This window comes from Brachyistius frenatus, unplaced genomic scaffold (assembly GCF_029030835.1).
Source record: "Brachyistius frenatus isolate BFR_SWC_R1_liver_20210118 unplaced genomic scaffold, ASM2903083v1 Contig_46, whole genome shotgun sequence".
In the NCBI taxonomy this organism is placed as follows: domain Eukaryota; kingdom Metazoa; phylum Chordata; class Actinopteri; family Embiotocidae; genus Brachyistius; species Brachyistius frenatus.
The window spans coordinates 702,252-724,792 of NW_027210645.1; the positions used below are offsets into that span (position 1 = coordinate 702,252).

Genomic DNA, 22,541 nt, shown 5'->3' on the forward strand with positions numbered 1-22,541 from the left:
CTTATCTTGAAAAAGAAGTTCAGTAAACTTGAGATATTAAGTTGAATCAACAGATTTTGTTCTCAGTTTAAAGAGGGAACTTGCAGATACAGCTGTTTCAGTTCTTTTGTATCAGAGCCAGTAAAGACAACAGGTGATGCTGCTCACAGTCATTTTGATTTATTATAAGTGTATACAGGTGGGACTGAATTAATCTTTGCCATGGTTTGAATTATTTTCATTGTTATGGAAAGAAACAAGCATGACTTAATTAATTAACACATATTTACATTAAATCCATCATGCCATTGTTTTTTTTTCACTCTGCAAATAATAGAGTCCCTCGGGAGCTTTAACTCTCAGCACTGCATTCTGGGAAGTCTATTGAAATGCCACTTTTGTTTCTTATAAACGTAATTTAAAATTATGTAAATTTGGAGCAGTTCATTCATTCAACTCCTCATTTCAAGTCAAAGAAGCTCAAATTCGAACTCATGTTTTTTAATTCTCAAGTGGTCGAAATTTTCGAGAAAATACGACTCTTCTATATTTACATAAAGTCAGTTTGAAAAGATTAACATGAAGTTTGATCATACGGAATATATTGTCTGTATTAATAGGATATATTGATATGTCTGATATATACTCACATGCTCATCTGTTTGACCTGTTTCCAGGGAGAAGCTGGACCTCCTGGTCTTCCGGGTGCCGAGGGCCCTCCAGGGCCTTCGGTAAGATTCCTGATTTATTACTTCCTTCCTACCCGCTTCCTTCTTCCTGCTGTTTTGCTTTTGATATTCAGCTGTTGTGGGAAGGCCACCTGTCCACATGTGATGACAGTTTATTAAAATACCAGTCATGCTGCATGGATTCTTTCTAACGGCGACGGTTCATTCCTCAGGGTCCTCCTGGTGTACAAGGTCTACCTGGTGAACCCGGAGAGTTTGGCCAAAGGGTAAGCATCTCATTTCCATTGAACATAGCTGACCTGATTGTACCAGCAAATCTTAAAGAAGTGCGTCATTTACCTGAGATCTGTATCAACACACGCTGGAAGTGATGTTTTCATGGTGTTTCTGGGTTCCCATCACAGTCTGGCTGACTCAGTATGGCCGGTTTAAACTCTGAAAAAAGTATTGATTTAAATGGGAAACTTCAGTCTTCAAACACTTCACACCAACAATGGGCTCATCCCAAATACTTGCCCCGCAGCTCAACCCAGGCGATGTGCCGAGCTGCTGCTGAGGTCAGGTTTAACAAGAGTTTAGCAACTTATTATCCTTGTTAAGCATACGGTGTCTTTAGAAAACCTGAGAAGATGGTTCCGCCTAGAAGGCTCAGTTCAGGGCACAACATTCCCGGTCATATTAGCTTCCTCCTGTCTTAACCTCCTCCTGTATGGAGTACCTGACCAGTCAATACTACTCACTTTGTCACACTGTAAAAAATGTAAATATATATGTTCTCATCTCAACAAAATGCAAGAAAATGCCCAAAAATATTTGAAAAAATGTACTTTAAAAATATTTTAAAAGCTAAACATGTTTTGCCTTCACTTTAATGTTCAAATCACAAAACAAGAATTTTGCTCTAATAATATATATTTTTTTAAATAAAGCAGAAAGAAGCCTACTTGACCAAACTGGAATTAATCTGCAATAACGGGATGCTTAATGTCCAAAAACAGAAAATTATCATATTCCAGCCACATTATTTTGATTTTGAAAACCCCAATGTTTACTCCTCATGCTAATCAGCGCTAATACTGTAGTTGGTATTTGTGCTTTGTAAAATTATCTACAAAAACTGCCCCTTGTTTTACATGTTCCCTCTGTCTCTCTCCACATTGGTCCCATTACACAGCAGTATGAGATGAAAAACAGATGCAGAGGTCCAACATAATTTGCTCCCCTAAAACATTAACAATGATGCTGAACCACCACCACCCTCTCTCACACACACACACACACACACACACACACACACACACACACACACACACACACACACACACACACACACACACACACACACACACACACACACACACACACACACACACACACACACACACACACACACACACCACCCCAATCCACGTCTCAGCAGTGTGTTGGAATCAACATTTGCAGCTGCTCAATTGGACAGCAGAGTCAAAGCAAACCTCCTCTGACCACGAATCAAAGTCATCTCTACCACCAGAGCTTCTCAGAGACCCAGCATGGATTTATAGTTTATTAACATGAATAAAGCGATTACTCTAGACCTATTTATGCTAGTACATTCACTGCACACAGGGGCATATAGAAAATGCCCCTGTGTGCAGTGTTGTTTTTATTTTGTAGTATCACTGGAGGTCTTGCTGAAGCATTTTGCTGCTTCTTGGGAGGCTTTCCAGGATGATCCTTAAATAAAGAAACAGATTTTGAGGAGCTTGACCCATTTTCTTGAGGTTTAGGGTTGTTATGCCTGAGTTGAAGATGCACAGGGAGAAAGTGTGTGTGTGTGTGTGTGTGTGTGTGTGTGTGTGTGTGGCAGTGGAGGAGAGGCGGGCGAAGGCAGGCTGTTACCTGTGATAATGGGGTCTCCTCTACTGCCAGTGCTGATAGAGTTGGCTGGATGGTTGACTTGCTGTAGATTGAGCTGCTCTCACCTGCACTGCTGCGAAGCTCTCGTTACTCATCCGGTGTCACCTATCTATTCACCTTTATCCTGATATGACAGCTGAGGGAAGCCTGGGCTGTGGACAGACTGTCTTAAAGGACTGCTGAGGATGGCATCAGCAAACGTACAGAAAAATTACGGGAGAAAATAGATGAAGGGCCTTTGCCAATATTTTTTTGGGGGACTTGAATGGAACGAAAAGGGAAAACAGTATCAACACAAATATGTTCTTTTAGCTTCCTGTCCATTCTAATAAAATAAAATAGTTTGACTACTCAGACTTAATGGGGATAAAATGGTTTTGTTTTGAAATATAAACTCTATAAACATATACTGTATATCATTTAGATTTAGCTTGACCAAACTAAATCACCTGAATTCCACTGGAGTTGAAAGCTGAGGTCAAAATTACTGCTGTTAGCTTCAGCATCAGTTTATTTCTTATTTATTTCTCCACAAACCTGGATTTAGTTGGTGCCTTTTTAGCTGAAAAAAACAAAGTACATGAGCAAGTTTTAGCTCCCCAAAGTGGATATTATTTAATTACCATTAAAAGTTAGTGAGTGGCTATCTCCCCAGTTAGTATGCTGCCTCGATGTTATCTCCCTCATTATGTAGTTATCCGTTTCTGTGAAGAGTGCATGTCACAGTTTCTCGAGTCTACAGAAATGTTTACAGAAACTGAACAAATTTATTGTGAAATGTTTTTTTATGTCTTTGCTCCATTTTGATCAAATGACCTATGTTTTGGCTTGCAGGATAGAACTTGAACTTAGTATCACCACCAACACCTTATTAAACTTAACAAAAAGCGATTGTCTCAGAAGATTCTGTTTTCACTGTTATATGAACCTAGTTATAGTTACGTAGTTCTTTTCAGGAAGATTCCTAGAGAAATAAATTACGCAGCCATAAATGAAGGCTCATTTCTCAGCTTTGAGGTATGAATATTGTTCTAAAACCTGACATGGTGGAGAAGTACTGAATACAAAGACACAGGGTCTAAAATTAGCCGACTGAAGAAAATTTTAACTGCAGAATCTAAATTCTTCCAAATTGACTAAACTCCCTGAATGTACAGAAACCTCACTTTTCTCAATGGTTACTACAACCCTGAAAAATGCTCACATTATGTCCGTACTGTTTTTTATATTATATTATTCCGTTTTTAATTCCACACTGTTGTCTTTCAGGGAAAGAAAGGTGAAAGCGGACTGCCTGGAGTCGATGGTCTTCCTGGACCTCCTGTAAGAAGAATTTGAATTTGCTAATAAAGAATGGGTTATTGTTTGTTTGGTTGTTTGTGGGCACATTATAGACAACACAGGTTAAACGAATATATACATACTAGAATCACGACAAATGTGCAGACAGCATCCCTGTATCCATTTGTAGCCACCAGAATCTACAATATTGTTCAAAATAAGGTACTGAGTTTTCCAAATGACTGGAAATTGAATTCCAAATATGAGGATCTGTTTTCTAAAAAACGGATTTTCTGCGGTTCCTCCTACATTATGCATGTTGCAGTAACTTTCATAGATTTTTAAAGCAACATGAAAACCAAACAATAATTTATTCTGTTTAAAAAATAAAAAAAAATTGTAACAGTGCCTACCTTTAAAACGGGGCAGAGTGTAGGCACTTTAGCTACAACTATGTTGTTACGTCATTGCCCTCTGCTGGACAGCACATGGTAATGGCTAATCTTGGAGTAATGGATAAATAATGTCCTAAAAGGCTACCATACTATTCGGCCAGGTGTGAATAGTTTTTAGGTGAAGAGTGCCCTTAGGGCTTTCTGCTCGGGTCCGGGTTAAAGAAAGAAGAAAAGAGTTGGATTTCTGTTAGAAAGAAAACCCTGAGGGCAAAACGGCTCCTGCCTGCGGGAAGAATGTGGAAAAGGTGAATAAAGTTGGAGCTCAAAGTACAGCGATGTGTCGCCTCCTGTTGATATCACAAATATTCAAAATTTATTTCTCCAAAATAAAGATTCCAAATGCAGGGTTGCCATTTTGTAAATGCTGCTTGTTAATGACCTTTTGGGCTGGAAACAACACCTGTTCAACAAGCACAAAATAAACTTTAAAAGATGACATCTTAGGCTGCTATTCCTGCAGTCACTCCTTATTCACAGCAGAGCTGTACTAATAACAACTTTAAAGAAGTAACCAAAATATAATGCTAATTGTAGGTAACAGCTGAGCCTAATTATGCATCTTAAACGGAATCGAATGCTTGTAAACTTTAAAGGCTGAGACCGACCAGCACACATCCTGCCAACCAGCACCTGTCACATCAGCAGCACAGTAGTGGAGTCCAACGACTTAACCATTAATTAGTCTGAGAGTATGTGAAGTTATTCTAACAGTAAAGTCTCTTTTGAACTCCTTGAGGTTTTTTTAAAAAAAATTTTTAGCTTTTTTTATGGTAGGAACAATTAAAGCTCTTTAAACATTTATGTTGTTTTTGAAAAGTAAATGTCCCCTTTAATCAAAAGATTCATTATTATTTAAACTGACCTCTTGTTTATGCGCTGCTCTCATCAGTGCTTCTTCCAGCACCTTAGTGACCTCTCAAGGAGAGCTGAGGAGAATTAATGTGGTGCTTTAATTGTGCGGGCAGCTCATTATTTGATGTGACCCACAGAGCACAAAATTACTACTCTCTCAAAGGTGTCCTCATTGTGGGTTTTAATAGAAGGAAAATAAACAGCCTGGATTCAAACCAACAGGTTATGTCAATTAATTTTACAAATTGCTCCCTTGAGCAAAATAGAAATCCACCCGTATTCGAGTGGAATTGGAGGTTTAACGAGCTCTAAACGGTGCTACAATACCTCCCTCTAGTGGCTGCTCTGGAGAATAGACATGTAGTATCTTGTGGACAATATACAAATCTGAATATTTGGTTTGAACAACAATTAAGAAAATGAGAATGAAATAAAATATTTCCACATGATCAACTTGTTGTTGTTTTGCAGGGTCCTCAGGGTCCTCCTGGACCACCAGGAAACCAGGGACACACTGGACCTCCTGTAAGTGACCAGAAAGGCAGTCGTCATTAAATATGTTCATTTGCGTTGGCATCGAATGAACGTCTGCTGTTGAACATGTTGACACGCCTCTTCTTTCTATTTCAAGGGTCTGCCGGGTGAAATTGGATTTTCAGGCAAACCCGGAGAGTCTGGAAAGCCAGTGAGTTGACCTTTTATATTCTCAGATAAAAATAAACATAATTTTCTGTTAACGCTACTTTTCGTCCTGGGAGTTCAGTGTGTGTTGCTGTTCTTCTGTTCGTGTCACTAAATGTCAGCGTTTTGTCCCTGATCTTCAAAGGGTCTTCCTGGTAAAGATGGTCTGGATGGTCTTCCTGGAAACGACGGCGCCATGGTCAGTATGACCTTTACATTTCCATGAACAAACACTTTTAAAGCACTAAAATTTGATATGAACAAAGGTTTGAATGACTGTGTAATGTTTAAGGGGTCTTATGTACACACAAAAACAGAGAATTATGCCCCACATTTTCAGTTTTGCTCCAGGATGTGGAGGTTCTTTAGTGTCCTTTAGCTCATTGTTTTGTTTTATGAACCCTAAATGTACTGTATTGCTATACTCTCCCTGTTTTCATCAACCTTGTTTCTCGCTGCAGCAGGTGGACATTTTCAGTCAAACAGCTCTGATAAGCTCACTGATAACTGATGAAGTTATAGCAAGTAGCTGGTGTGGAAAGTTTATCATCGAGCAGATTGATAGCCACGTGTATTTGTGAGGGGTTAGAAAAACCAAAAACCAAGGCAAAGGATCAGTGAGTGTTTGTCAAGAGTCAAAATTCAATCGGCGGGTACTGATGTAGCTTTCCGCCGGTTATAAAATAGGCAGCTGATTACTAACATGTTAGCCATGGCAAATTTACAGGTCCAGAATATGTCAGTGTTGTTCAGGATCTGGAGTTTTTATACAAAGTGGATCAAAATATACACGCACCCTTAAATTGGTTCACTGTCGGCCCTTCAGTAGACCTTTTTCACAGCAGGCATGGTAGGGAAAGTACAAGTGTTTGAATGATGGCGGGGACCTCCCCTACGTGAAAAGCAGCCATCGTTAATACACCTGCGCTTCCCCGAGAATGACAAGACCACATTTTTTTTATATTTATATATAACGTTAGGAAGGTTACTGTGAAATGTACAGATTACTTGTTACCTTATGAAAGATGTATTTAGTAAGATAACTGTTAATAAGGAGAGGAGAGGAGAGGAGGTGCAAATTCAAACAAGAGAACCAATCAAAACAAGGCTCAAACATTGAGCACATCCTGCTAAATGAATGGAGCCTGCCTGGACGATTAACTTACTGATTACGATCACATTTATTTTGTAATTTATATTATGTAACTACATTACATGTGATTAGTTACTCCCCAACACTGTTTATACATGAACTACTTGTGATTCCTTTATTCATTTTTTAGATTTATTTTTGAAAAACCTTTTGTTTTAAACATTAACTTTTGACTGACGTATGTAAATGTAACACTGGGACTAAACTGACTTGTAGGACATACACTTCCTGGCAGATTGTTTAAGCTGGTACAGGGTTTGAAGCGATGAACTCTGATTCGTAATCTTGTGTGTGAAGGGACCCAGGGGAGAACGGGGAACAGATGGTTTTCCTGGCAAGCCTGGACCGAAGGTACTTTGACTTAATCTCACTCAGAAACACACACCGCAATGAAATAAATACAGTATGCAGCTCAGGAGATAGCGTGTGTATTTTCCATATGTAAAGCTGACATTTTAATTTGTGTGTGTGTGTGTGCGTGCGCGTGTGTGTGTGTGTGTGTGTGTGTGTATGTGTGTGTCTTCTCCACAGAGTGACGACGGGCCTCCTGGACCAAGAGGACCTCCAGGGGAGAGAGTGAGTTCACAGCTGTCTTTTTTTGTGTCATTATTGGGATATATTGTGTGATAATGAAACCCATTTTATGACTTTGTTTTTATTTCTTTCTACAGGGAGAAGCTGGTTCTCGTGGACAACCAGGTGCTGACGGAACAAGAGGTGACAGGGGAGTGCCGGTAGGTGTGACTCGAAGCTTTAACAACACCAGAAATATATACGTTTACAGCTAGACTCATCATGTAACGCTCAATGTCTCATTTGCATCTGCAAACATGGATAGTTAAGAGATTGCACTTTTACACTTTATAGAACTGAAATCATTTCTGGAAAAATCAAACCTCTCAATCAACTTTGTAATTGGTTTGGGCCCCCTACTGGTACCCCTTAAGGGACTGCTGGGTGTCCCCAAATACCACTGTAGTTGATTTTCCAATTTAAAAAAAAAAAAAAAATCCCCATTTGCCTGTTTGTAATCGGTAAGAAATAAGTAAATTATGAAATATTAATTTTGGCTTCTTTTTTGTAGGGAGAGAGAGGACAGGAAGGGCCACTGGGGCCAACAGGTGAAAAAGGTGACAAGGTAAGTGATAGAAAAGGAATCTCTTTTGTGTGTTTGACAACTTTCTGAATTGAAATGAGCATCCTGCAGTGTTGGTGTAGTTACAGTGGTGGTCACCCTGCAGTGTTAGCTGTAACAAGGTCATTAGCATGCAGACTCTGTGAACATATTGTCTCATATTGCTTCAGGGTGAAGTGGGAGCTCGGGGACTGCCCGGCACTCCAGGAAATGTAAATACACTTTCTAAGAGTGCATGTTAACATAATACACAGTTACAGTCCTGCAGTATATTCTCAACCATTTATTATTCAGTGCAGATGTAATAAATTATCATCTGTCCTCCTCACAGGTTGCAAACGTCATCCCAGAGCCCGGCGAACCTGTAAGTAGCCGTCACCCACCAGACTTCATTGTAGGATTAGGCATTTTTAGAGTTCCTTCAAAAGCAGTATATCTGGTTTTGTGTGTAACCGCACGCTGTGTTTTTTTGTTACTCCTCTGCACACCAACTTCTTCTTCTTTGCCGACATCAAAACTTGTCATTCCTCTGCTTGTTCTTTCCTCCAGGGGACACCCGGACAGACGGGAGAGAAGGGGGATCAAGGGAAACCAGGAGAGATGGTGAGTCTTATTTCTTTCCTTCAACATAAAACCAAACTTCCTCTGGCAGTACGCTCAATGATCCACTAGATGTTAGCAGAGATTTGATACAAGTGAGGTCACAAAGAAAGCTCGGAGTAAATTAAACTGTTGCAGACAGTAATGCGCTGACCTGATTCTCCATTCACTTTTAGTTTATAGATGTATTAAATGGAGCAGAATAGAAATTATTGGTAAATTTAGCAGGATATACACTTCTACTTATACACTTACAATTACACTTACTTATACAGTTAAATGTATACATAGTCATACGTTTGATACACTACAAAAAGGCCAGCATATGTTTCTATGATGTTCTAGGATTACTTTTTCAGGTCAGCCAATGAAAGTGTTTCATTAATAATTAAGTCCCAGAATATTTTCTTAATGTGTGGGTGTTGTTTTACCTTTATTATATTTTACCTTCTCTTCTTTCTGGAATCATAAAAATCCTTTCAGAGTTCTATGAGAAATGTTAAAACACATATTTGAATAAATGTGTCTTCTCTAAAGGGTCCGAGAGGTTTACCTGGTGAACAAGGCTTTAAAGGACAACCTGGACTCCCGGTAAGCAGGTTCACTCTTTTACTGTCCACTCATTTTAATTGCAGTCCCTTTCATTAGCTGTGTTGATTTCAGGGTCCGCAGGGTGACACCGGACTTACAGGAGAGACCGGACGTGTTGGAGACCCGGTAAGTGGGTCCGTTTAATGGGATTCACCTTTTTTTTTTATACAAGATGTTCTTTACTGTACTGACTGTAATGCCTTATCTTCCAGGGTCCACCTGGCATAGCTGGCCTTCAGGGTGCTCGTGGATTACCAGGAAATGTGGTAGGTCTTAATTTAACGTTATTGATGGGCATAGGAATTTCCTGCTGTACATGCTTCAGTTTTAAAAGTAGCTGTCACCTGTTTTTAAGGGCATACCGGGGATCATCGGGCCTCCTGGTCCAGCCGGACAAAGAGGAGACAAGGTCAGTCACCTGTCCTGGGTATATTTGGTCGGATATGGTTTTTAAATAAGATTAAAGATCACGTTGAGAACGGCTTTGGCGGCGCAGAGAGAAAATCAGACTGCAGACAAGAGAGAGCGACCTCGTGTATCCTCCATTATTGTTTCCAGTCTTTGAATTAATTTCAGTCCTGCAGCAGCAGCGACATGGAGGAGGTTCACACCAGAAATTCAGAGCACTTTCCTCTGCCTCTTGTGGCTTTATCTTTTTTTCTATTGGCTTTTATCCACAGAAGGAGCTGCAGTGACATTTTTAACCGTGTCATTACTGCTCATTCTCTATTTTAGAGCAACTGGAAGCAGATCGTTTTCTCAATACGCAGGACATGATACGCATAATTTTCAATGGATATGATCCTGTGGTTGTAAAGTGCAGTGTTATCCTTAAAAATCGCCTAAAATTTGCAAAGTAGAAATCACACTGTTCCAAATTTGGAGCAATAAAGGTATGTAAGGCATCTGCTAGTGTGTCTGTTGGGAGGCAATACCAAGTCTCTGTATTTCTTGCTTTTTATTTTAGGGTGAACCAGGTAAAACAGGACAAGCAGGCCCCCAAGGCCCCCCCGGAGATCCCGGTTTGACTGGATCCCCTGGACCAACAGGGAAGGGGAAAGACGGCCAAAATGTAAGACATTTATTTGACCTGCCAGGCTATATTTAAAGTGGAGCATCCCTCAGACATACAGTATTGTAGATTTGTTTACCTAAATTCACGAGACAAACATCAGGGCTTTTTGAATGATTTAATGACAATGAAACAGATTTGTGTTTATATCACATATTATTTTCCTTTAGATGTTTTTTTTACTCATCACTGTGTTCCAATATTTAAATGATAGATTCAACATTTTTCAACCAAGCCACAGATATTAAAATGTTTCATATTATCAATAATTCAGTTTAACAAGAGAAGCTACAATTCTTCAATTAAATAACCTCTGTGCTGTTTAATTACATTATTATCACATATAATATATTCATATATATATATTATACCCCATGTATTGCCATGGAAACGGAGATCATACTAACAAAAAGTTATATGTTTTAAAGGCGAATTGCCGCACAATATGAATAGATTTTCATTACATGTTTTATTTAGACTTGTTGTTAATTGCAATTTTATACTCGAGGGTGAGCTTTCACTTCCTTATTGACACGACAGTGATGCAGAGCAGAGGGGCTTGCGCAGAGCATCCGTAAGCATCACCGAAGTCATTTGAAATGAGTCATTAACCATTAGCTGCACAGCAAAAAGGAATGAACAGTTTCTACCCCGAAGCCATCAGCATACTAAACTCTCCACCTAAATGCCCACAATCAAAACCACTGAATGAACCCCGATAGACAACACTTACACTGTGCATCACCACCTGTGTGCAATACCAGAACTGTGATGTGAAGTAACTCTGTATAATATGTAGCAATGTGTGTGTGTGTGTGTGTGTGTGTGTGTGTGTGTGTGTGTGTGTGTGTGTGTGTGTGTGTGTGTGTGTGTGTGTGTGTGTGTGTGTGCTTGTGTTAGGTTGTGTACCGACTTTTATATATATTTTTTATACTTTTATACTTCTGGTACATGTATAATATATATTCTTGTTTGATTTGTTGGAGCTACACTTGGGTGATGTGCTTGAAAAAGAATTTGTAGGCCAGGACAACGACAAATAAAGAAATTCTATTCTGATCTATCGACTGACACAGAAAACCAGAAGATTAAAAGCAATTGGAACCAACATTTCAATGCCTGGTTTAATATGCGGTTATTAGTATGAGGATCATTATATCTGATATGTTACTGAGCCTCCTGTATTCCACGTGTTGTGCTTGTAAACATCTCCCTTCCCCGTTGAACCGCAGCGTAATATGAGTATGGCAGAAAAGAAAAAAAAAAAAAAAAAACGAGCCTGAGTCGGCACTTTTTTGCGCTGCAGCTCAACATGTTTCTTCATAATTTTTCACCACCAACCAGACATGTGGCCGTCCTGCTGACGAGGCAGGCGCAAACAGGAAAGACATTGTTAAGACATATCACATTAAAGCAGCGCGGGGTCTCAACAGATTATTTTTTTTACAGCTGCCAGGTGCGGCCCCAGGGGCCCCCGGCTACAGTTATGTGCGTGGAGAACAGCGGCTCACTTTCAACCATAAATGATTTATTGAAAAAAAAAAAAAAAAATAAAAAAAAAAAGGTGTAATTCCAGTGTTTCCAGTGTTTGAGGAGCAAGCAATGATTTATGTCATTTATGATATTACAGGGAGATCCAGGACCACAGGGAATTCAAGGACCCTCTGGGCCAAAGGTAAGATCATTTCAGAAGTTTGCAACAACTTTCGAGGTCGCCTGAGGTGTTTTTTTTATTTTATTTTTCTCATGCACAGGTGCTCTTTTGTTGATGTGAAAAACATCATCTTTTTTTTTGTTTCTGGCACGGATGAGAAAAACAATTCATTTTTGTTGAAAGCAGCAAAAGCAATTTCTGTGCCCACTGCTCTGTGACCGTCGCTCTGATTATGACTGCCTGTTTGCCGTGAGGAGCTTGATGTCGGGGGCACAGAACGGGTGAGGCTGGACAGGCGCATTTGCTGGATTTATGGTGTCAAATCGCTCACCCTCATCACCAATACATTTTCTCTTCTGAGCACCAAAATGTCAACTCTAGATTGTTTTTTTTGTTGTGTTTTTTTCCATCACAGATTAAAAACAGTGGTATTTCTGGGATCAGCAGTCATTGCTGAATGGAGCAAGCCCAGACTCTTAGTCAAACATTAAAGCTGAATTGATATTACTTAAGAGGCAGGATGGTGAAGTAAACTTAGATTTTTTTTAAAATATTTCTTTGCCCTCCAGGGCCAACCGGGCTCCCGAGGAGAACCTGGGGTGCCAGGGGACAGAGGTTCTGCAGGAGAAGGCAAAGTGGGACCACAGGTATGAACACCGATACCAGTGTGTTAAACTGATCCTCTTCCAGTGTATTTACTCACACATATCTATATTGTCTTTCACAGGGGCCTTCAGGAAATAAGGGGGAACCTGGAGCTGCGGTAAATATCTGATAAAAATAACACTGAATATATTTACGCTCATAAATTGTGTTTCTTTGAAGGTATAATTATTAATCTTGTAATCTGACTTTGTACATTAGGGGGCGATGGTGAGTCACTGTAGCGTTCATGCTCCAAACTCTGTGACCCGTCAGATTAAGTGACCTGCAGTGTTGGTTGGGTTGGTTTAGTCATGAGGGTGAGAGCACCGGCAGGTCACAGAGTCTGACAGGAGACAGACTTCAGTGTAACACCAGTTTCATAGAAATTACATACTTCTGCCGTGAGTTGTTGTTTATTTTTTAACGGATGATTGTAAAGTCAGATTGTATGCACCCCCTAGTGGATAAACTAGGCTGAAAAATTTGGTTAATGCAAAAGCGCCTTAAACTGCAACACCACTGAGGGCCGCTGCTCCAAAAAGCCTCCAGTCAATGCATTTTTTCCACAAGTTATTTTAACTGTTGTTAGCCAAAGTCACTCCTTCTTATTAGCTGTTTTTTGGGGGACGTGTCTGTTTGATTGACAGGCCTGTGGTTACGGCTAGCAGTGGGATCCACCGCTCGCTCCCCCTCAACTCACCCAAATATGGTCCCTTCTGGCCCCAAACCGCTCGCCACTAGCAAGATGGCGACGGTCAATATCTGAACTCGAGGCTTCATCGCGGCTGTTCATTAACCAATGGGTGACATTACTGTTGGCTGCCACTTGGGATAAACAAAAAAATGGCGATCAGTTAAGCCTATAGTTTATATTATTGGTTTTTCATCTCCATTTTTAGATCATAGCATCAAGAAAACAGCCACACTTATTCTATATATTTTGCCAAAAGTTTCAGCAATAAACAGGTTAAAATAACCTTCTTCTTCCGCTCATGTTTGACTGAGAACAGACTCGACACTACAGCGACTCACTATCCCCTCTTGTGGTACAGAGTGGTATTATGAGATTAGCGTGCTCACTTTAGTAAACGTCTCTGCAACACAATAAATAGACTCCTTTGAAAAAAAACATCAACGCTTCGATTTCTTTTCATTCTGTGGATCATTTTAGTTCGTTTTTGAATGTTTTAAACTAAATAGCTTACATAATGCCCCTTTAATGTGTGTATCTGGGTTTCAGGGTTTGAGGGGTCAACCTGGAGTCCCTGGTCCTCAAGGCCCAGCAGGACACAACGTAAGTCCAAAAATGAATTAATTACACAAAAATCTGTTAATTAATGAAGTGAAAACGATCTGAAGAATTTAGTTACTAGCCTTGACTCTATTTGTATTCCCATTTACCATTTTAACTTTCCGTAAAAAAAAAATAATCAAAATTTTGTTGAATGACAATACATGCCTGTAAATTTCCATTCATGCTCAGCTAATCAAAAATGTAATTTTTTTCTTTTGCAACTGCAGGGTCTGCCAGGAAGACCAGGAGAGAAGGGGACACCAGGAGAGCCTGTGAGTAAAAAGCCAGAGACCAACCAGTGCTATCGGAGCTTTTGATTGAACTGACAGTAGGACATGAAAATAGTTATTTTTCCAGATGTTTCTCAGCTGAAGTCCACTGAATATTAAGTGGAGTATAAGGAGACTGTCTCCTTTGAAAAATAGTACACACGAGGCTTATCACTAAAGAACTTCCATCAGTGGCTAAAATGAAACCGTTTTCTTGTCCGAGCGCAGGTATTTTAAATAGTTTTAGATTTCTGACCCACAACTTTAACGTTCTGGTTCATGTTTCCACTGAAAGGGCACCAAAAAAACTGAACATAGCAGAGCATTTAGCAGCTAAATATGTTTCTCAGGAGTTGGTGCGGACCAAAATCAAGGTAAAAGGAGAGAGGATATCAAACAGGAAACTAAAAGAATAGCACGAGCTGCTAACATCAGAACATCTTTTTAAGGCTGTACTGTGTCTCATATTTGTGATGTTCAATTTATTGACGAGTTCTGGCGGAAAAAAACACACACTTTCAGTTTAGATCTGAGGAAACCAAATCATTTAGTGGATGCTACTAGATATAAAGAGGAGTCCACAGTCGTTCTCCTGATTGCGGTGACAACACTCTCTGTGACGTGGTTTGGCACCGTAGTACCACCTCACATCCCAACAACAACAGACCACAGCCAGTTGTGATTTAAAGGTTCAGTGTGTAGGATTTAGATTCATGTATAATCACCAAAAACTAAGAACCATTGAGTTTTAATTACCAAATGAGCTATATCTTCATAGTGTCCTCTTCCACAGGGCCCATCATATTAAACTGCTATGTTTCTACGGTAACCCAGAAGGCACAAACCAAGCACTGACTCTTAGAGAGTGTTTCGAGGTGACTATATTCTCCTACACGCATTTGAAAGGGAGGATGAAGGCGGAGGATAGCAATGAATTATATTTTGGGTAGTAGATTGGTTACTGGTTGGAGAGGGTCCCCTCCTGTCTTAAAGGTCCCATATTGTATGAATTCAGATTTCCATTCCTTGTTTGATTATAAAGCAGATATTGGTGCTATATAAATATTGTGACAGTGTCCAAACACTCAGTCCACAGAGAAATACACACAGTCCGTATTGACCAACTGTGGCATTTGGACTGTTGTAAGTTGGTGATGTCACAAACTCAGGCTCATGTCGTACGTCCGCCCTCCCCACGACCCACTGTCAAAACCTTTATGTGGAAGAAAACACTGAGTGGTCATTCTGTCATGAGCTAAAAGATTGAAGAAAACCTGTTGTTGGTCCGGGTGTGTGTTTGCCTGAAAAGAGTCAGCCAATCAGAAGAGAGGGTCATTAATATTAATGAGTCTTAAAGGCACTGACACACAACAGCCTGTTCTTGGTTGAGTTTTAGATTAAAGCACAACAAAGGGAGATATAAAACTATTTAGGTTTTTTTTTTTTTTTTTTTTACTTAAATCCAAGACGATTTCTTCTTATGTTCGGGCAACACGGATGTCCTCTTCAAGAAGGGCCAGAGTCGACTCCATCTGCTGAGAAGACTGAGGTCCTTCGGAGTCTGCAGGACTCTGCTGAGAACATTTTACAACACTGTGGTGGCGTCGGCCATCTTTTATGCAGCAGTCTGCTGGTGCTGTACAGGTACAGAGAGGGACAGGGGGAGAATAAACAAGCTGGTCAGTCCTGTCCTGGACAGTCCTCTGGGCTCCATAGAGGAGGCGGGTGAGAGGAGGATGTTAGCCAAGCTGACATCGATCATGGACAACACCTCTCACCCTCCATGAGACTGTAGGAGCTTTAAGCAGCTCCTTCAGCGGCAGACTGCTGCATCCTCAGTGCAGGAAAGAGTGCTACCGGATAAAATAATGTGGCACTATTCATATTCATTTCATTTCATTTTATTGCACTGGTCACTTTTTCCGTTCATCCCAAGCTGTATTTATTTGTTTTTTGTGTTTATATGGTCTGTGTGTGTGTGTGTGTGTGTGTGTGTGTGTGTGTGTGTGTGTGTGTGTGTGTGTGTGTGTGTGTGTGTGTGTGTGTGTGTGTGTGTGTGTGTGTGTGTGTGTGTGTGTGTGTGTGTGTGTGTATTTATTCATTGCTCTTTTTCATATTGTGTGCACCTTTTTGTTCTTTCTATGCTGCTGTGACGACCAAATTTCCCCACTGTGGGATCAATAAAATGCCCACATCCAAAAGTCTAGGTCCATACAAAAATCTGTGCTCAAAGCCCTGACCTCAAGTCCATCCAAAACCTCTGGGATGAACTGGAACACTGACTGTGATCAAGACCTCATCAAACAACATCATAGTATAGTTGGACTTTCACAATTCACTTGTGGCCAAATGGGAGCGAAATCTGGTGGAAATGTTGACTCCAGAGGAATGGAGGATATTAGAGCAGCTCTGGAGCAAATGTTCAGCAGTCACAGTCATGTGGCTTTAACCTACTTCGGCCATATACTAAACCTATTAAGACATCTTTGGACAGTTTATTCTGAACAGAGCCTCTAACGTTGCTTCTTTCATTTGCTGTCTCTCAGGGGAAGGCAGCTGACCTCTCTGATCTGAACCTGAAGGTAAGGACCATCTCCGCTTCAGTGAGGAATAACTTTACGTTTGGATCCTGGGACCAATTACTTTATCACCAACATGCCTGTGCTTTCTTTAGGATGTTTGCTCAGACTGCCCTGCAGGTCCAGCTGGACCTCCCGGACTCCCAGGAGTCCCAGGAGATAAAGGACACGCGGGACTTCCAGGGAAAAACGGCCAAGACGGATACCAAGTAGGACAAAGTCATTAACATCTCGATATTGTTGTTACTAAGCCTGCTTCTCCTGTGATGTGAAGGCAGTTATAATAACCCCGTTCATCTTTAAAGGACTAGTATAAAGTGCGTGTCTCTGTGTGAGGGATGAGTGCTGAGTTTCGTCATCATTAGTCACGGCCGCGGTGACGGATGGCGAGGCTCTGCCTGCATCATTAGCTCGGCTTCCTCTGGGGGCAGCAGTGAACGATTAGGACCCGGCGTTGTCCTCCCGGACAGAGACTGATGGTCCGCTGTGTCATTACAGGGCCCGCCGGGACCCGCCGGACCTCAAGGGCCCCCTGGAGCTGACGGCGGGAAGGCAAGTTTGCACACTAACTGCGCCTTAAATTGCTCCCATGGCCGAACGCTAATTAGTGGCTTCTGCCTACAGCTTTTAGTTTTGTTTTGCATCACAGAGTTCAGGTAAAAGTCTGAACAGGTGCTGAACCATATTTCAAAACCAACATTTTTTATTTTTTTTTCCATCCTCCTCCTCCTCGCTGATCTTTTGAACTCTTAAGGTTTTATTTTTTTCAGCTTTCCTCTTGAAATATAACATTTCACACAATCTTTCTTTTTTTCTCACCACAGGGTACAAAAGGGGATCGAGGGCCCGTGGGAGGCCCCGGGGACAAAGGAGACAAGGTATATTTGTCATTTCTGACTCATAAGTCTCCTCTCTGGCTTTTCCTGTCTTCTTTCTCTCCGTGCTTAAAGAAACAACCATTTGAATATTTGCTGCAAAATTATATTTCAATCACTATTGTCTGTATCAAACAGGGTCACCCGGGTCCCCCAGGACATCCGGGCCCTGCTGGACTCATGGGTATACCCGTAAGTAACTACTCTGGGCCGGTCTTTACATAAGATGGTCCAAATACTTAATTATGTTTAAATGGGGCTCATTTGTTTGGATATGGTCTCATGGTTGGCCTTTCTATTTCTGTTGTCCTCCACTGACTCTGCCCCTTTCTCTGCAGGGTACCGATGGACAGCCTGGCCCCGTGGGTCCCCCGGGGCCGCCTGGAGAAAAGGTCAGGCCGCTCTCCATGTACTTTCCCCTCAGAAAATGTATTACCCATGTGTCATTATTGTACAAACCTCTTCCCTCTAGCATGTAGGTCAGGCAGCCTGTGCGGTAATAGTGGCTATAAATCATTTCTTCTTTCTTTGTTGACGCTGACCTGTTTGTGTTTGTTTGTTTTCACCAGGGCAAAGAGGGTCTCAAAGGAATCCAGGGACCACCGGGTCTTCCTGGCCTGATAGTAAGAAGAATCATTTGATGTGCAGCATCATGAATATACGTGGAGCTCCTGCAGTGAGGTGTAACAGGCTTGTTTCTTTCATGTGCAGGGCCAGCCTGGAAAAATGGGGAAAGATGGCCGACCAGGTGAAACAGGAGACCCTGTGAGTAAATGATCCAAAGAGCATGCAGAGTTTGAACACCAACTGTAACACATCGTCTATATTTAGATGAATTTGATGGGTTAATGTGCACAGACTTGATGCTGTATTTGTTTCTGTTTTCTTTCCAGGGTAAACAAGGTGAACTTGGACCTGCAGGAAACCCTGGTCTCCGTGGACTCCCTGTAAGTAACCACTGGTAAACAGATGTGATGGAAGAAGCGGTGCAAATTACAGTGGCTGATTGTCTTCGTCTTGTCTTCCTGTTCAGGGATTTAAAGGCCACAGAGGAGAACCTGGAGCTCCAGGACCGAAGGTCAGTTTGGGTTTTCATGGATTGAATTTGAGCAGCCCTGTTTGTAACTAAGTTAAAAATTACTGTTAGCTAATCTTTGACACTGTTTTCCTGCCTAATGAGCTTCAGCATCGTAGGGGAACCGCATTGGTTTTCTGTCTGGAATATTTTTCACAAGGAGAAAAGGAACATATTTAACTGTAACTACAGGAATATCCTTCTTTACTTTGCGCTGTTAGACTCCTGAAGCACTTCCAACAAATTAAATTACGACCACAAATTAGTGTAATGCAACTGCAATGGACTTTGTCCGACTATGCAACAGAAAAAACACGAGTTTCCAACGTTTACCACATTTTGCAAGATAATATAATAATAATAACATTGGAATTTACATGGGCTTCACACATTACACCAGCAAATGTTCCAAAACCACATTTCCCATGAGCACAATCACAGGTGTATGTTGTCACGAGTTTTTGCACATGTGAAATTCATGTTGTGTTTTTTCTGTAAGGGATGACATTAAAAAAAACACATAACTGAAGACTTTGAGGGGCAACATTTCCTTTTATTTTGACAAGGCCATGTAGAGTTTAATTGTTGTAGTTTAATTACATTTTATTTAATTTAATTATTCTATTTTATTCTATTTATTGTATATACTGTGCATTTTTATATTTTCTATCTATCTATCTATCTATCTATCTATCTATCTATCTATCTATCTATCTATCTATCTATCTATCTATCTATCTATCTATCTATCTATCTATCTATCTATCTATCTATCTATCTATCTATCTATCTATCTATCTATCTATCTTCTTCGCTGAACGTTCTGGGTTTTTTGTGGTCGCTAAGAGTTGAAAAATGTGAAACGTTGCGCTCATCACTGTTAGTTGTTACCCAGCCATCCAATCACAGTGTAGGAGGGGCGGGACAAATGCCCAACGTCATGTCTTTTTCACCTCTGCACAACCTTAGACTAATGGAAAGACGTTCCTATGAGCTGATGGCTTCCTGGTAGTTTGTGTCTTTTCCTTGAAACTTAATTTACGGAGCAACACTTGAAACCGTGCCGTAGATATTTGGTGTCATAGCAACCGAAGCGTCTCAACTGAAATGAACGCTAGGACTTCCGAAGTGCTCCCAAGCACTCCGTGCTAGTCGTTTTGAGAGCGGCTGATGTTTTCAGCTGCTGAAAAACACTTAAAACAGTTTTGAGAATCCACTGCTGCATCAGTACAGTTCTGTTTATGTTGGTTGACAGTGTTTCGATGAGGTGTGCAGTTTCCCAGACAGCACAACAATGGAGTTGGATGCTGAAAAGAGCTTCTCAAAACAAGCTGTGTGTGTGTGTGCACGTCACAATCAATTCATGAAACGTCAGCAAAACACACAAATGGAATTGTTTACACTGCTGTCTCAGACTGGAAGCATCTTCATTTCTGGTGTGGCAGCTTCTTTTTTTTGGTATAACTGCACACAATAGTATTCAGCGTATATTTACATTGAGAAGAAGGTAATATCTTCTGCTCAGCAGCCCACAGTCTTCACAGCAGGAGGGCAGCGAGCAGCACGCAGACACACTCTGAGTTTGGCGTGCCGCACTGCGATGTCAGGATGTGTCTGACACCTGCAGTTTGTTTTGTTTTTTGTTTTTTTCCACACACCTTCTCTGAGAGAATCTGCCGCTCTGCCTCTCACACAGCACACACACCTGCAGGCGAGCTTTCGGCCGCAGCCCCGTGTCCAATCGCACGGCTCATTACAGGCGGCTCGGAAGGAGGCAGGCAGCCTCTCACGCGCTGCCACACTGCAGACAATTTACTACAGGAAGTGTGAAGTGTTGCCATAGACACAGAGATTTACCCTGCACTGCACTGCCTGTAATTACTGCCTGTAAGCGTCAGTCATATGGAAATGATATTCACTGTTATTGAGGAAAATTTAAATATGAATTAGCACGAGGCTTCAATTAAGTGTAGAAGTGTCCCAGATTATTTAACTGTGTGGAGATGCAGTAGTAAACTCTGTAAAACCAATGAAGACATAATGAAGCTTTTATTATGAGTCATCCGTATACTGCTGAAGTGACTCTGTATAAACTCTGGGCAAAAACATTTAAGGTAGTTCTGTTGAGCTAGTTAAGCTCAGTGACTTTTTGCTGAGTGTTTCAGTAAAACTTACTTCAACTCAGACCCTGAAGTTGCTCTTGCTGAGTCTGTATTTTTTTCATGCGCCATACAGGGAGAAGATGGAAAGTCTGGATCAACTGGACGTGACGGCAAACCTGGGAAAGAGGTACGTTCAACGTTAGCTGTTAGAGCATGTTTCCTAATTCAATGAATCATTTTTAGATTTCTTTTTAGATACCTCATACTTTCTGATAGATGGATACACAGAAAATGATGTATTTGTTTATTAACTACACAGATTAAAATAAGTACTTTTTGACTGATGTTTAATTAGCCTACATTTTTGGGGGGAATATTGGTGGTAAAATTATGATCATAGTTGCCATAGGTCATAGGTGTAGCGCTGCTAATTTTTTTCTCCAAGTGCGGAAATACAATTTTCAGTTCTCTTGACCCGCTTCAAATTTCTTTACATTTTTAATGTATTCTCTAAAACACATCATGCAAGAGAACCAATAAAAAACATATTAAATGGTCAAAGCTGTCATGAGGACATTTAATGTATTGATTAATTCACAGGGTCAACTCAAAGCCTTGTTTTTACCTGCTCATTTTTGCCCTGCTAACATTACTGCATGACACCTTAAATATAAACTCAAGACTTCCTGTATCCATTTCAAATGAAAAACACTCTAGTTTTTCAGTGGGCAAAAACCCCTTTATTTCATAACGAAGCTTTTATTGTGAAACATTTGCAGTAATGAATGAAATTGAACAATAACACTTTAGATGAGCAATCCAGATGAGCTGTTTAAAATCACATGATTTTACGGTTGATTTTATTGAATTAAAGCGAGAGAAATATACCTGAATCTGTATTGTATGTAAACTTGCCACTGTATGAACAGTAGCTACACAGACAGAGCAACGACTTCATCCTGCCTGTGTGTGCACGTCTCAGACTGCATAACAACCCACTGATCCTCACCAGTCCGACCGGGCAGCCTCTATGTGGCCGGATAAGCAATCAGTGGACAACAAGTGTTATGTGAAGCATCTGTTGTTGCTCGTTCAGGTCGTTACTTTGAGCACACAGCAATAAAACTTCTGTCCTCCAGACGATGGAGGACAACAGACGCTGCGGCAAGAAAACAGAGCTGAAACAATGAAAGCGAGGGCAACAGAAGGAGCATTTTGAAGTGGAAATTACCCCTTTATCCTTCTCATGCTTTACATTTGATTTTCACCCTTAAAAAGTACACAATAGAAGATAACTTTGAAAGCATGAAATGAGTGGAACAAAAAATATATCAATAAGTCTCTCTTGTAGCTTTTCTTAATGTTTTTTTAACCAATAATTTGTCCCCATGCAGGAAATCTGTTTGATTTCTTGTCAAATGTATTGTTCTCTGGCTCAGTCGCCCATAATTCTCGGGAGCAATCATTACGCTCGTCTGGAAGCAGCCGTACACTGACTGAGAGGAATGCAGATACTTCTCAGAAGATTAAAGAGAAGTTTTGGACAGAATGCAGAAATCTCCGTTTCGCCACCGACATCTTTAATCAGAAGAGTCGTGGTGCGGCGTTATGTCTTCTCACACCGTCTTCCATTCATCAAATGACAAAAACTTCCTCACACA

At 40.7% G+C, this 22,541-nt stretch overlaps 1 protein-coding gene across 1 annotated transcript in view; it reads left to right on the plus strand.

The window, feature by feature from the left end:
- col22a1 (collagen, type XXII, alpha 1) overlaps nt 1–22,541 on the plus strand; it is a 60,739-nt gene that overhangs the window by 26,044 nt on the left and 12,154 nt on the right. Inside the window, exons 21-54 of the mRNA XM_069703376.1 lie at nt 657–710; nt 881–934; nt 3,837–3,890; nt 5,627–5,680; nt 5,787–5,840; nt 5,982–6,035; nt 7,287–7,340; nt 7,521–7,565; nt 7,661–7,723; nt 8,074–8,127; nt 8,295–8,336; nt 8,456–8,488; nt 8,674–8,727; nt 9,262–9,315; nt 9,388–9,441; nt 9,528–9,581; nt 9,671–9,724; nt 10,283–10,387; nt 12,018–12,062; nt 12,611–12,688; nt 12,769–12,804; nt 13,927–13,980; nt 14,208–14,252; nt 16,796–16,831; nt 16,924–17,037; nt 17,327–17,380; nt 17,653–17,706; nt 17,842–17,895; nt 18,042–18,095; nt 18,273–18,326; nt 18,415–18,468; nt 18,597–18,650; nt 18,737–18,781; nt 21,014–21,067. Coding sequence (XP_069559477.1) covers nt 657–710; nt 881–934; nt 3,837–3,890; nt 5,627–5,680; nt 5,787–5,840; nt 5,982–6,035; nt 7,287–7,340; nt 7,521–7,565; nt 7,661–7,723; nt 8,074–8,127; nt 8,295–8,336; nt 8,456–8,488; nt 8,674–8,727; nt 9,262–9,315; nt 9,388–9,441; nt 9,528–9,581; nt 9,671–9,724; nt 10,283–10,387; nt 12,018–12,062; nt 12,611–12,688; nt 12,769–12,804; nt 13,927–13,980; nt 14,208–14,252; nt 16,796–16,831; nt 16,924–17,037; nt 17,327–17,380; nt 17,653–17,706; nt 17,842–17,895; nt 18,042–18,095; nt 18,273–18,326; nt 18,415–18,468; nt 18,597–18,650; nt 18,737–18,781; nt 21,014–21,067 — 1,875 coding nt within the window. The remainder of the gene's footprint in view (nt 1–656; nt 711–880; nt 935–3,836; nt 3,891–5,626; nt 5,681–5,786; nt 5,841–5,981; nt 6,036–7,286; nt 7,341–7,520; nt 7,566–7,660; nt 7,724–8,073; nt 8,128–8,294; nt 8,337–8,455; nt 8,489–8,673; nt 8,728–9,261; nt 9,316–9,387; nt 9,442–9,527; nt 9,582–9,670; nt 9,725–10,282; nt 10,388–12,017; nt 12,063–12,610; nt 12,689–12,768; nt 12,805–13,926; nt 13,981–14,207; nt 14,253–16,795; nt 16,832–16,923; nt 17,038–17,326; nt 17,381–17,652; nt 17,707–17,841; nt 17,896–18,041; nt 18,096–18,272; nt 18,327–18,414; nt 18,469–18,596; nt 18,651–18,736; nt 18,782–21,013; nt 21,068–22,541) is intronic.